This window comes from Oxyura jamaicensis, unplaced genomic scaffold (genome assembly GCF_011077185.1).
Source record: "Oxyura jamaicensis isolate SHBP4307 breed ruddy duck unplaced genomic scaffold, BPBGC_Ojam_1.0 oxyUn_random_OJ101839, whole genome shotgun sequence".
Taxonomy (NCBI): domain Eukaryota; kingdom Metazoa; phylum Chordata; class Aves; order Anseriformes; family Anatidae; genus Oxyura; species Oxyura jamaicensis.
In genome coordinates this window covers 1,857-13,620 of record NW_023312208.1, presented here as the reverse complement: position 1 = coordinate 13,620, position 11,764 = coordinate 1,857, and the positions used below count along the sequence as shown (strand labels likewise).

At 65.7% G+C, this 11,764-nt stretch overlaps 1 protein-coding gene and 1 pseudogene across 1 annotated transcript; one reads left to right on the top strand and one right to left on the bottom strand.

Annotated features, from left to right (window-relative positions):
- The first annotated feature begins 79 nt into the window (after positions 1-79).
- LOC118160132 lies at positions 80-5,520 on the top strand (annotated as a pseudogene).
- A 793-nt stretch (positions 5,521-6,313) lies between these two features.
- LOC118160133 (interferon regulatory factor 5-like) lies at positions 6,314-11,038 on the bottom strand. The gene is made up of 8 exons (XM_035314669.1): positions 10,787-11,038; positions 9,824-10,007; positions 9,175-9,227; positions 8,809-9,072; positions 8,734-8,776; positions 7,651-8,040; positions 6,663-6,781; positions 6,314-6,587 (listed from the first exon to the last, which is right to left on the bottom strand). The coding sequence occupies exons 1-8, from the start codon at positions 10,958-10,960 to the stop codon at positions 6,360-6,362; spliced, it is 1,455 nt and encodes a 484-aa protein (XP_035170560.1). The 5' UTR covers positions 10,961-11,038; the 3' UTR covers positions 6,314-6,359.
- Between the last annotated feature and the right edge of the window lie 726 nt (positions 11,039-11,764).

Sequence of the window (11,764 nt, the reverse complement as noted above, 5' to 3'; positions counted from 1 at the left end):
ATTAAGAGGAAAAAGAGAGGAAAAAGGAAGGGATTAAGAGGAAAAAGGAAAAAGGAAGGGATTAAGAGGAAAAAGGAGAACAAAGGGCTCCCACGGGCTGCTGGAGATCGCCCGCTCCCTTGACTCCTTCACGCTCTCTCCGGAGGCTGCCGTGGGGCTGCTCAAGGGTAAGCGAGGGGGAAAAGGTGAGAAAGGGGAAAAAGGAGGGGAATGAGGGAAAAAAAAAGAGGAAAAGGGAAGGGAATAAGGGAAAAAGGAAAAGGGAAGGGATTGAAAAAAAGAGAGGAAACAGGAGGGGGTTGAAAAAAGAGAGGAAAAGGGAAGGGATTAAGAGGAAAAAGAGAGGAAAACGGAAAGGATCAAGAGGAAAAAGGGAAAAATCAAGGGATTAAGAGAGAAAAAGGAGGAAAAAGGAAGGGATTAAGAGAGGAAAAGGAGGGGAATAAGGGAAAAAAGAGGAAAAGGGAAGGGATTGAAAAAAGAGGAAACAGGATTGAAAAAAAAGAAGGAAACAGGAGGGGATTGAAAAAAGAGAGGAAAAGGGGATTGAAACAAGAGGAAAAAGGGATTAAGAGGAAAAAGGAAGGGATTAAGAAAAACAGGAAAAAGGGGATTAAAAAAAGGAAAAGGGATTAAAAAAGAAGAGGAAAAAGGCGATTAAAAAAAAGGAGGAAAAGGAAAGGGATTTAAAGAAAAAGGAAGAAAATGGAACGGATTTTTAAAAGAAGAAGAAAAGAGAAGGGATGGAAAAAAAGGGAAAGGAGAAGAGATGAAAAAAAGAGAGGAAAAGGGAAGGGATGGATAAAAAAAAGGAAAAATGAAAGGGTTTTAAAAAAGGAGGAAAAGGGAAGGGATTGGAAAAAAAAAAAAGAGGGAGGAAAAATGACGGGATTGGAAAAAAAGAGAGCGTCTTGGTGCGGGCGGTCCTGATTCCTGCCCCCGTTCTTGTTTCAGGCACCGCGCTGGTGCTGGCCAGGCTGCCCCTGGAGAAGATCGCGGAGTGCCTCAGCGAGCTCTGCGCCGTGCAGGTGATGGCGCTGAAGAAGGTACGGCCCGGCCCCAGCCCCGGGGGGGGGCTTAAAGGGGTTCGAGGCGCTGAGCAGCGGGACGGGAGGAAGCGATCTGGGTCCCCAGAGACCACCGAGTGCGCCGGGAGCCTTCCTGAGCCCCCCCCCGGGACGCAGCCGGCGGCCTCTGCGCTGCGGCAGGTCCCCAAAATGGGGCCCTGGGGGGCTTCGGGGGCAGAAGGGGGGTCAGGGAGAGCAGGGACCGCTTCGGTCACCCCAGAGGAGGCTCGGGGTGTGGAGAGGGAAGGGGAAAAGCTCCCCCCGAGCTTTTGGAGTAACCCACGTGCGTGGGGCCGAGGCCGGGAGCCGCTCGGGTCCTGGGCAAAGGTTTTCCGTGCCGGGAGCTGCGGTGACGCTCCCGCTTCTGGCTGGGATGGAGAAATGTCCTTGGGCTGGAGGGATACGATCACGCGCGCATCCCTGACGTCCCCGCGTTTCCTTTTCTTCCAGCTGCTCTCTCAGGAGCCGAGCAACGGCCTCTCCTCAGACCCTACAGTGCCCCTGGACCGACTCGCCGTCATATTTAGGTACGGGGGGCGCAGCCCGAGCAGCCTCCGCCCCCCCAAACGGGGGCTGAGCCGCGGGGTCCTGGCCCCTCTGAGCCTGTTCCCGGCCCCTTCCCCGCCGCCCCTGTGGCTGCTGGGCCTCCCAGCCCCTTTTCTTACCTTTACAACCCCGAACTGACGGTGGCGAGGAAGGGGGGTTGACCTTTTTCCTGCCTTTCGCAGGCATACCAATCCCATCGTAGAAAACGGGCAGATCCACCCGTGCCAAAAAGTCATTCAGGAGGTGAGTTTGGGGAATTTCGGGGCGGGGGGGACACGACGTCGGGCTGGGGGGACGGTGCTGCTGGAGGTGCCACGCTGGTCTTGTCCCTGAGCTTTGGAGCTGAGCTCCCTGCTCCTGCACGGAGCTGATTCACACACCCCGTAACCCGCACCCGAGGGGCATCTCCCTGCCAGCTTTTGGGTCAACTTCATCCATTTTTCGGTCCGAGGGGTGGTGGCGTCCCGCGTGCCGTTTCCTCCCCCCTCCGCCCCCGCTCACCCTTCCCCCTCCGCTCCCAGATCTGGCCCGTGCTGTCGGAGACCCTGAACAAACACAGTGCCGATAACCGCATCGTGGAGCGCTGCTGCCGCTGCCTGCGCTTCGCCGTCCGCTGCGTGGGCAAAGGCTCGGCCGCGCTGCTGCAGCCGCTCGTCACGCAGGTACGGGGACGGGGACGCGGCCGGGACGGGCGCCGGCGCCGCGGTGAGCGCGGAGGGAAAGCGCCGGGAGCTCCTGCACCAACCCGCGTGGGCGCAGGCAGGGAGCTCTGAACCGCCCGCGAGCCCGGCGGCGCTGGCTGTGATTTAAAAAGGGTGCGAGGAGCGCGCGGCGGCGTTGCGGCTCCCCGGGGAGGCAGCGCTCAGCTCCGGAGCACAAGAAGAGACCCGAGCCAGCCCCCGCGCTCCGGGATGTGCCCCCGATAGGGCTGGGGGCTCCCGGGGGTGGCTCTCAGCTAGGGGCCGGGGGTCTGGAAGCGGTGGCTGCTGCGGGCAGGCGTCACGTCGCGCGTCTCTCCCCGCAGATGGTGAACGTGTACCGGGCGCACCAGCACTCCTGCTTCCTCTACCTGGGCAGCATCCTGGTGGACGAGTACGGCATGGAGGAGGGCTGCCGGCAGGGGCTGCTCGACATGCTGCAGGTGATCGCTGCGGGTCCACCCGCGGGTCTGCTGGGACGTGTCCAGGGCAGAGCCCGGTCCCCCGGGTGGTGGCAGCGGTGGCCGTGGGGAGAAGCAGGGCTCTGACCCGGTCCCCATGGTGCTGGAGGTTTGCCCGTGGAGAGGAGGGTTCAGACAAGGGGAAGGCAGAGCACGGCCAGGCCGGACACCGATGTCCTCTGCACGGGCCACTGGCACCATGGGGCCTCGCTGCCTGCCCGCTAATTGCTAACAGATCCCCGTGCCCCTTCTCCTAGGCGCTCTGCATCCCCACCTTCCAGCTCCTCGAGCAGCCCAACGGCCTCCAGAACCACCCGGACACCGTGGACGACCTCTTCCGACTCGCAGCCAGGTTCCTTGCTCCCCTTCGCCCCCTTCTCCTTCCTGGAGCCTTCCCGGCGCCGCCAAGGGCAGCGCGCCCGTCCCCGTGGGCAGGCGGAGGAGGCAGGATCCGGCCGCGTGCCGGTGACCCCTCGTGTCCCCCCCCCCTGTGCCCTCGCAGGTTCATCCAGCGCAGCCCCGTCACCCTGCTGCGCAGCCAGGTGATGATCCCCATCCTGCAGTGGGCCATCGCCGCCACCACCCTGGACCACCGGGACGCCAACTGCAGCGTCATGAAGTTCCTGCGCGACCTCATCCACACCGGGGTGGCCAACGACGTGAGTGTCCCGCGGGGGGGGGGACGGGAGGGGGTCGGTCCCCGTGGGATGCCTTCCTCCTCCATGTCGGTCGCTGCTGGGTGCTCTCGGAGCCCCAGCACCAGGACAGGGACGTGGCAGAGCGAGGCCGGAGGACGCCACGGAGCTGATCAAGGGGCTGGAGCCCCTCTGCTGGGGGGCTGAGGGAGCTGGGGGTGCTCAGCCTGGAGAGGAGAAGGCTCCGGGGAGAGCTCCCAGCTTGCTGCCGGGGCCCTTCCGACCCAAACCATTCTGTGATTCTCTTAATTCCACGAGATGCCCGGGGCGCTGCCCCCCGACCTGACCACCTCACCCTCCTCTTACCCCCCCCTTGCAGCACGAGGAGGACTTTGAGGTGCGGAAGGAGCTGATCGGGCAGGTGATGAACCAGCTGGGCCAGCAGCTCGTCAACCAGCTGCTGCACACGTGCTGCTTCTGCCTGCCCCCCTACACCCTGCCCGACGTCGCCGAGGTGCTCTGGGAGATCATGCAGATCGACCGGCCGGTGAGAGGGGCGGGCGGTGCGGCCCCGGGGGTCCTCCTTGTGCTGGGACCTCGGCTCTGGCACGGCCCCGGGGGTCCTCCTCGTGATGGGACGGGGGGCAAACGCTGCTCGGATCGAGCGTGGCTTTCTCCTGGTGCCTCCCGTGGTGCTGAGCCGCTGCCTCTCCTCCTCCTCCTCCTCCTCCTCCTCCCGCAGACGTTTTGTCGCTGGCTGGAGAATTCCCTGAAGGGCTTACCGAAGGAGACGACGGGGGGGAGCCATCCAGGTCACACACAAGCAGCTGACAGACTTCCACAAGCAGGTCACGAGGTGAGGCGGCGGGGGAAAAACCCCTCTCGCTAAACCCAGCACGGGCAGGGGGCTGCGGACCCCCACTTTGGAGGGGAGCCTCGCCCCTCTCCCGCTGTCCTGGCCCGGCCCCAGCGCCCGCATCCTTCCCCTTCCAGCCCAAACCACGCCGCTGGTGCTGAGCGGTGCCCGTCCGTGCGGGGCTGCCCCTCCGGCCCCACCAGTTCCCTGCGGCCACCCACGGACCCCCCCCGAGGGTTTCAGACCCTTCCTGTGCGGGGCATCCTGCACGGACACGGCTTGTCCCCCGGCACCGGGTCCTGGTGGGACCTTACCCCTGGCACCGGCGCGGCCGCCGACTCAGCCTCGCGCCGTGGGGCCGCCGGCGGCGTTCCCGGCCCCGACAGGTTTTTCCTCTCCTGCCACCGCGGCGTCGTGGTGCCGGCGCCTTGCGCACGCCCTGCCCGCGCCTCCCGCTCGCCGATCCCAGCGGGCCGCTCCCTGTGGCATCGATGAGCCCAGCTCCGAGCCCGGGGGGGCGTGGGGGTGGCACCCCGGTCTCCCCGGGGGGGCTCACCGCTGCCTTCGTGTCCCGGCTGTGTCTGCACCCCCCCGCTGCTGGGCATCGCCCCAGCTTTGGGGAAGCCAAAACTGCGCCTCAGGTCCCCGGCCAGTCCCTCTGTCCTTCCCCGGCCGCCCTGCACGCCCTTCCCCTGACGCAGCCCTCCTTCCTCTTGCAGCGCCGAGGAATGTAAGCAGGTCTGCTGGGCTCTGAGGGACTTCACCCGCCTCTTCCGATAGCTCCGGCACCGGCGCGGCGCCCATCTCCCAGGTAGGGCTGGGGGCCGCAGCGGCACGCCGCGGCGTCGCCACCCCGCTGCCACCCTGACCCCCTCCCTCCCTCCCTCCCTCCCTCCCCTCCCAGGAATGTCTTTTAATTAGAAGAAGACAGGAAACGAAGAAAACGAGAACGTGTCCCACAATCAGCAACCTTCGTCGCGGCCGAGGGCTTTCACTCGCTCCAGCGCGTCCCGCCAGCCCGGGCAGCCGCCGCGTGCCGGAGGAGGGCTCGGCGCGTCCCGCGGCTGCGCCACGGCCCCCAAACAAGAAAACAAACGGGGGAAAAAATACAAAAAAAAATAAAATACAAAAAACAAAACACACGAAAACAAAGCCACCAGGAACCAGAACCACCGGCAGAACACGAATTTGCCTGGCAGCAAAACAAAGAGTGCAAAAGTAGAAAACTTTCTGTGAAATGAAAACTAAAGAAATAAACACCGATTCCTTCAGGAACCAGGGGGTTTCCAGTGTACCTAGCAGCGAGGGGGGGGCTGCTGGGCGCCCCCCACCCCCCCCCGGCCCCTCGTGTGGGCAGCAGGGGGAGGCCGGGGCTCGGCCCGGGGACGCGCGGCGGCGGCGGCCTCCTGGAGCAGACGCAGGCGGGACAGACTGTTTAAATATATATATTATATTTTTTTTTCTTTTTTTTTAGTTCCTTTTTTTCTTTTTGGATTGTTTTTTTTTTTGGTTTTTATTATTATTTGGTTTCTTTGGGGTTTGACCGAGCGCGGCGGTGACGGCTCGAGCGAGTGCAGGGACAGGGCTGGGAGACGGCCCCGGGCGCGCGGGGCCCCGCGGGCGCGCATGCTGTTCCGTCTGGTGTTGTAGCCATCTCGAGAACAATTAAACACAAAAATTCCAAAAAAAAAAAAGAAAAATAAATTAAAAAACCCCCGGCCCCGCCTGGTTCTTGGGTGCACGCGGGCTGGGGAGGGCGGCGGGGCTGGAGGGGCACCCAGGGCCTGGAGCGGCGGCGGCGGCGGTCCTTGAGCTGCGGTGTCCCCGCAGCGCCGCTGTCCCCAGGGCCGTTCACCCTCCTGGGCCCGTTGGCGCTGGGTGTCCTCATCCTGGCCCCAATTTCTCGCCGTTTCTCCCCAAACCTGCCGGGGGGGCTGCGGCACTGCGCTCTTGGTCCCGTGTAGCCCAGTGACGGCTCCCCGGTGGGCAAGCCCGGCCCCGTCCCTGCCCCGTTGTGGTCCCGCGGTGCCGGGTGTCCCCATCTCCCCCAGCCCCACGGTGGCATCGGGCGCCGCGGGGCCGTCCCCCAGGTCCCCTCACTGGGGCAGGGACCCGGGCGGCAGCGCCCAGGGGCCGGGCTCGGCGCGCGCCGGGGGCTGCGGCAGGCGCTGCTGGCTCTGCCAGAGCTGGTAGAGCTCCTTGAACTGCTCCACCATCCTGTCCTTCAGGTCGGGGTGGGAGATCTGCAGCGGGATGCTGTCGGCCGACCACGACAGCTCCCCCGAGAACATCTCCAGCAGCAGCCGCGCCGCCACCGGCACCACCTGCAAGAGCCCCCCCCGGCGTCAGCCCCGGCGCTGCCGCCGGTGCCCCCGGCGCGGTGCCGCTCGTCCCCTCACCTGCACCGTGATCAGCTTCTTCTCCTTGGGCTTCTGGTCCGGCCACTCCTCGCCGAAGCAGAAGAAGATCTCGAAGGGGGGCGGCGTGGTGGTCTGCCCCTTCTGGAACAGGATCAAGCCTGGGGGGCAGGCGCCGCGGTGAGGGGCAGCGCCGGCCCTGCTGGTGCTCCTTCTGGGGGCAGTGCCCGTGCTGGCGTTGTCCCTGTGCCACCCGGTCCCCATGTGCTGCCCCGTGTCCCCCCCAGTGGCCTGAGTCCCCCCAGGACATCCAGGCTCCATCTTCCAGCTGGTGTCCCCCACACCCACAAGGTGTCCCCCACACCAACGTGGTGTCCCCCATGGCATCATGGTGACCTTCCACCCCAGCAGGTCCCCGTGTGCTGGTTGGAGTCCCCCACACCAACGCGATGTCCCCCACACCAATGTGGTGTCCCCCACACCAACGCGATGTCCCCACCAACGCAGTGTCCCCCACACCAACGCGATGTCCCCCACATCAACATGGTGTCCCCCACACCAACGAGGTGTCCCCCACACCACCTTGATGTCCCCCACACCACCTTGGTGTCCCCCACACCAACGAGGTGTCCCCCATGGCATCATGGTGACCTTCCACCCCAGCAGGTCCCCGTGTGCTGGTTGGAGTCCCCCACACCAACGAGGTGTCCCCCACACCACCTTGATGTCCCCCACACCAACGTGATGTCCCCCACACCAACGAGGTGTCCCCCACACCAACGCAATGTCCCCCACACCAATGTGATGTCCCCCACACCAACGAGGTGTCCCCCACACCAACGCGATGTCCCCCACACTAACGCAGTGTCCCCCACACCAACACAGTGTCCCCCACACCACCTTGGTGTCCCCCACACCAACGAGGTGTCCCCCAAGCCACCGTGACGTCCCCTACACCAACACGACGTCCCCATCCCCACGGCGGGGGGGCACAGGAGACGACCCCGACCTCTGCCCCCCCGCCCCTCACCGTTGAGAAACCCCTCGAGGCTGAAGAGCTTGGTCTTCTTCTCCCTCTCGATGGGGTTGGGGCCGGCGCGGTGGGCGGCGCAGGGCCCGCTCCAGAAGACCTTGCACTGGCAGAGGCGGATGGCGTAGATGTCCTGGCCCTGCAGCTCCAGGATGAGCCCGCGGTCGAGCACGTCCAGCAGCTGGTGGGTGTAGAAGCGCTGCTTCTCGTTGGGGATGCCGTCGGCGGCGGGGAAGCGGACCTGCTCCAGCGTCAGCGGCCCGAAGAGCTCCACCTGCTCCTGCGTGGGCTCCAGGCTGCTGTGGAAGAGGCGGCAGCCGTGGGGGTTGCTGATGGTGAGGACGCAGACCTGGCGGCCCCGGTACTGGAACTTGAGCTCCAGGTCGGTCACTGCCGGGGGGGGGGGACGACACACGGGGGCCTGAGCCGCGCGCCGGCAGCGCCCCGAGGGCACCCCGGGTCCGGCCGCCCCGTAGCTGTGCCCCCGTTGTCGTCAGAAACCACGGCCAACCCCAAGCCCTCCGTGCCCTCTCACCCCCAGCCACCCCACGGCCACGACCAGCCAGCCCACGGCCACCCCAACGTCAGCCCCGTGCCCGTCCACGTCCAACCACCCCATGGCCACCTTCAGCCACCCCCTGGCCTCATCCATGCCCCCCCGGTGTCATCCATCGCTGCCAACCCCACAACCAACCACCCAATGGCAACCCCAAGGCCACGGTCGGCCACCTCAGACCCGTGTCCCAACCACCCCACGGCCACCTCACACCCATGGCCAATGGCCACAGCCCTGCCCAGCCCCTCCACGGCCCCACACATCCATGTTCCCCCACTGTCCTCCACCACTGTCAACCCCACAGCCACGTCCAACCACCCCATGGCCACCCCACAGCCACGTCCAACCACCCCATGGCCACGTCCAACCACCCATGGCCATCACCAACCACCCCATGGCCACCCCCATGCGCCCCCCCCCTTGTCATCCATGGCTGTCAACCCCACGCCCACCCCACAGCCACCCCACACCCGTGGCCAATGCCCGCCCACCCCACGCCCACCCCACGCCCACCCCAGGGTGCTCACGTGGCAGCAAGTGGGGGCTGATGAGCAGGTTGGGGACCCCGTGCTCCATGGGCGCCAGGGTGGCCGGGGGGGGGCGCAGTGCCGGCAGCGCCGGGGGGCAGCTCGGGGGCCGCCACCGCCCCCCCCGGGCAGGAAGGGCCCCATGGGGCAGCCGCTGCCGAAGGGGGGCTCCTCCTTGGGCCAGGGGTAGGGGGGCAGCAGGTCCCCGGTGTGGACGGTGGCGTCTGGGGGGCAGCGGGGTTGGGGGGCGGCCGGGGATGCCCCCACCTCGCCGCCCCCCCATGGGGCGCCCCCCACGGCCGGCTCACCGTCGATGCTGAGGGACATCAGCTTCTGCAGCTGGGAGGCAGAGAGCGTGGGCAGTTATGGGGTGGGGGACCCCCAAGTGTGGGGCAGGCAGGGGGCTGTCCGTGTCCCCCCCCCCCGTTGCCCCGTAGGTACCTGGCTCACGTCCTCCTCCCCGCCGCAGACGAAGTCGTCCCCGGCCCCCCCGTCTGCGAGGGAGAGAGGGGGGCGGGGCGCTGAGGGCTTGGGGGGCGCTGGGGGTCCCATGGGGGGCGGGGGAGTTGGGGGGCGGTGGGGGTCCCATGGGGTGTCGGGGACTTGTGGGGTACTGAGGACTTGGGGGGCGCTGGGGGTCCCATGGGGTGCCGGGGACTTGTGGGGTGCTGAGGACTTGGGGGGCGCTGGGGGTCCCATGGGGTGCTGGGGACTTGTGGGGCACTGAGGACTTGTGGGGCGCTGGGGGTCCCATGGGGTGTCGGGGACTTGTGGGGCGCTGAGGGTCCCATGGGGTACTGGTGGTCCCATGGGGTGTCAGGGACTTGTGGGGTACTGGGGGTCCCATGGGGTGTCAGGGACTTGTGGGGTGCTGGGGGTCCCATGGGGTGTCGGGGACTTGTGGGGTGCCAGATCCTTGTGGGGTGCTGGGGCCCCATGGGACCTCCAGGAACCTGTAGGGTGCTGGTGGTCCCAGGGGGTGCCAGATCCTTGTGGGGTGCTGGAGCTTTGGGGTGCACCGGGACCCCGTAGGACCCTGTGGCCCCGTGGGGCGCTCAGGACTTGTGGGGTGGAGCCGGGGGCCCCCTACCTGCGCCGTCGGCCTCGCAGACCTCGTACACCTTGTAGGGCTTGGGGGGGGCGTCCTTGGTGCCGTCGTAGCGCAGGCGGAACTCGCGGCTCTTGTTGAGGGCGCAGCGCAGGTTGGCCTTCCACTTGGCGGGGTCGGGCTCGTCCACCCCCTCCGTGAACTTCCCCGTCTCCGTGGCCCACGCCTGGGGGCGCGGCGGGGGACGGGGTCAGGGGTTTGGGGTCGGGGAAAGGGTCGCTAGGGTGGGGGGTCGCTAGGGGTAGGGTCGTTAGGGTCGGGGTCACCATGGAAAGGGTCGTTAGGGGCAGGGTCACTGGAGTTGGGGTCAGTTGGGATAGGGTCATTAGGGTCATCAGGGAAAGGGTCATTAGGGTCAGGGTCACCATGGAAAGGGTCGTTAGGGTTAGGGGCAGTTGGGATAGGGTCGTTAGGGTCAGGGTCACTATGGAAGGGGTCGTTAGGGTCAGGGTCACAGATAGGCTTGTTGGAGTTATGCTCATTAGGGTCAGGATCATGGATGGGGTCATTAGAGACGGGGTGGGGTCATTAGGGTTGTGTTCACGGATGGGGTCATTAGGGTTAGGATCATGGGGGGGCTCATTAGCATTGTGGCCGTTAGGGTTAGGATCACGGATGGAGTCATTAGACATGGGGTCATTAGAGACAGGGTCAGGGTCATTAGGGTTGGGGTCACTAGGAGAGGGTAACGGACGGGCTCATTAGGATTGGGGTCACGGACGGGCTCATGAGGGTTAGGACCACGGACGGGCTCATTAGGGTTGGGGTCACAGACGGGCTCATTAGGGTTAGGGTCACGGACGGGCTCATTAGGGTTGGGACCACGGACGGGCTCATTAGGGTTGGGGTCACGGACGGGCTCATTGGGGTTAGGGCCACGGACGGGCCCCGTTCGAGGCGGGGCGGCTGGGGCCACGTTAGGCGCGTTGCGCGGCGCGGTCCCACCTTGAAGATGGTGCCGTCGTCCTCCTGGGGCGGGAGGTGCCGCGTGGCGTGGTGCCAGGGGATGCAGAAGAGGCGCTGCCGCTTGTCCACCCACTGCAGCCCCGGGTAGCGCCGGCTCTCCACCTGCGCCAGCAGCCACGGCTTCAGGCGGACGCGGCGCTGCGGCGCCGTCATGGCGGGTGGGGGCGGTGGTCGACGGTCACCTGTGGTCACCTCCGATCAGCTCCGGTCACCTGTGGTCAGACGCGGTGACCCGTCACACCCAGCCGTGGTCATTTCTGGTCACCACCCATCAGCCGTGGCCAGGCGTGGCGAGCCGTCACACTCGGCCCTGGCCACCTATCGCCCATGGTGACCCGTCACGCCCGGCCACCTGTGGGCACCCGTGGTCAGCCATCACCCATGGCCACCCATCACCCATGGTCAGCCATGACCTGCGGTCAACTGAGGTGCCCCACCACGCCTGGCCACCCACGGTCAGCCATCACCCGTGGTCACCCAACGCCCGTGGTCACCCATCACCTGTGGTCATCTGTGGTGACCCATCATACCCGGCCACCTCTTGTCACCCACTGCCACCCATCACCCATGGCCACCCAACGCTGATGGTCAACTGAGGTGAGCCATCGCACCTGGCCACCTGCGGGCACCCATGGCCACCCATCACCCGTGGTCACCCATCACCCACGGCCACCATGACCACCTATGGCCAACTGAGGTGGCCCATCACACCCGGCCACCCATGATCACCCGTCACCCAACGCCCGTGGTCACCCATCACCCGTGGTCAGCTCTGGTGACCCATCACACCCAAACACCTCTGGTCACCCGTGGTCACCCATCACCCACAACCACCATGACCACCTATGGCCAACTGAGGTGGCCCATCACACCCCGGCCACCCGTGGTCCCCCACCCCCCATGGTCAATGACCACCCATGGCCACCTCTGGTGGCCCATCACGCCCATCACCCATGG

Coding starts and splice junctions, on each gene's coding strand:
- LOC118160133 (XM_035314669.1), bottom strand. CDS start 10,960: ATGACGGCGCCGCAGCGCCGCGTCCGCCTGAAGCCGTGGCTGCTGGCG. Junction 8,777..8,808: donor CCCGGCGCTGCCGGCACTGC/GCCCCCCCCCGG, acceptor GCGCCCATGGAG/CACGGGGTCCCCAACCTGCT. Junction 8,041..8,733: donor CAGCCCCCACTTGCTGCCAC/GTGAGCACCCTG, acceptor CCCCCCCGGCAG/TGACCGACCTGGAGCTCAAG.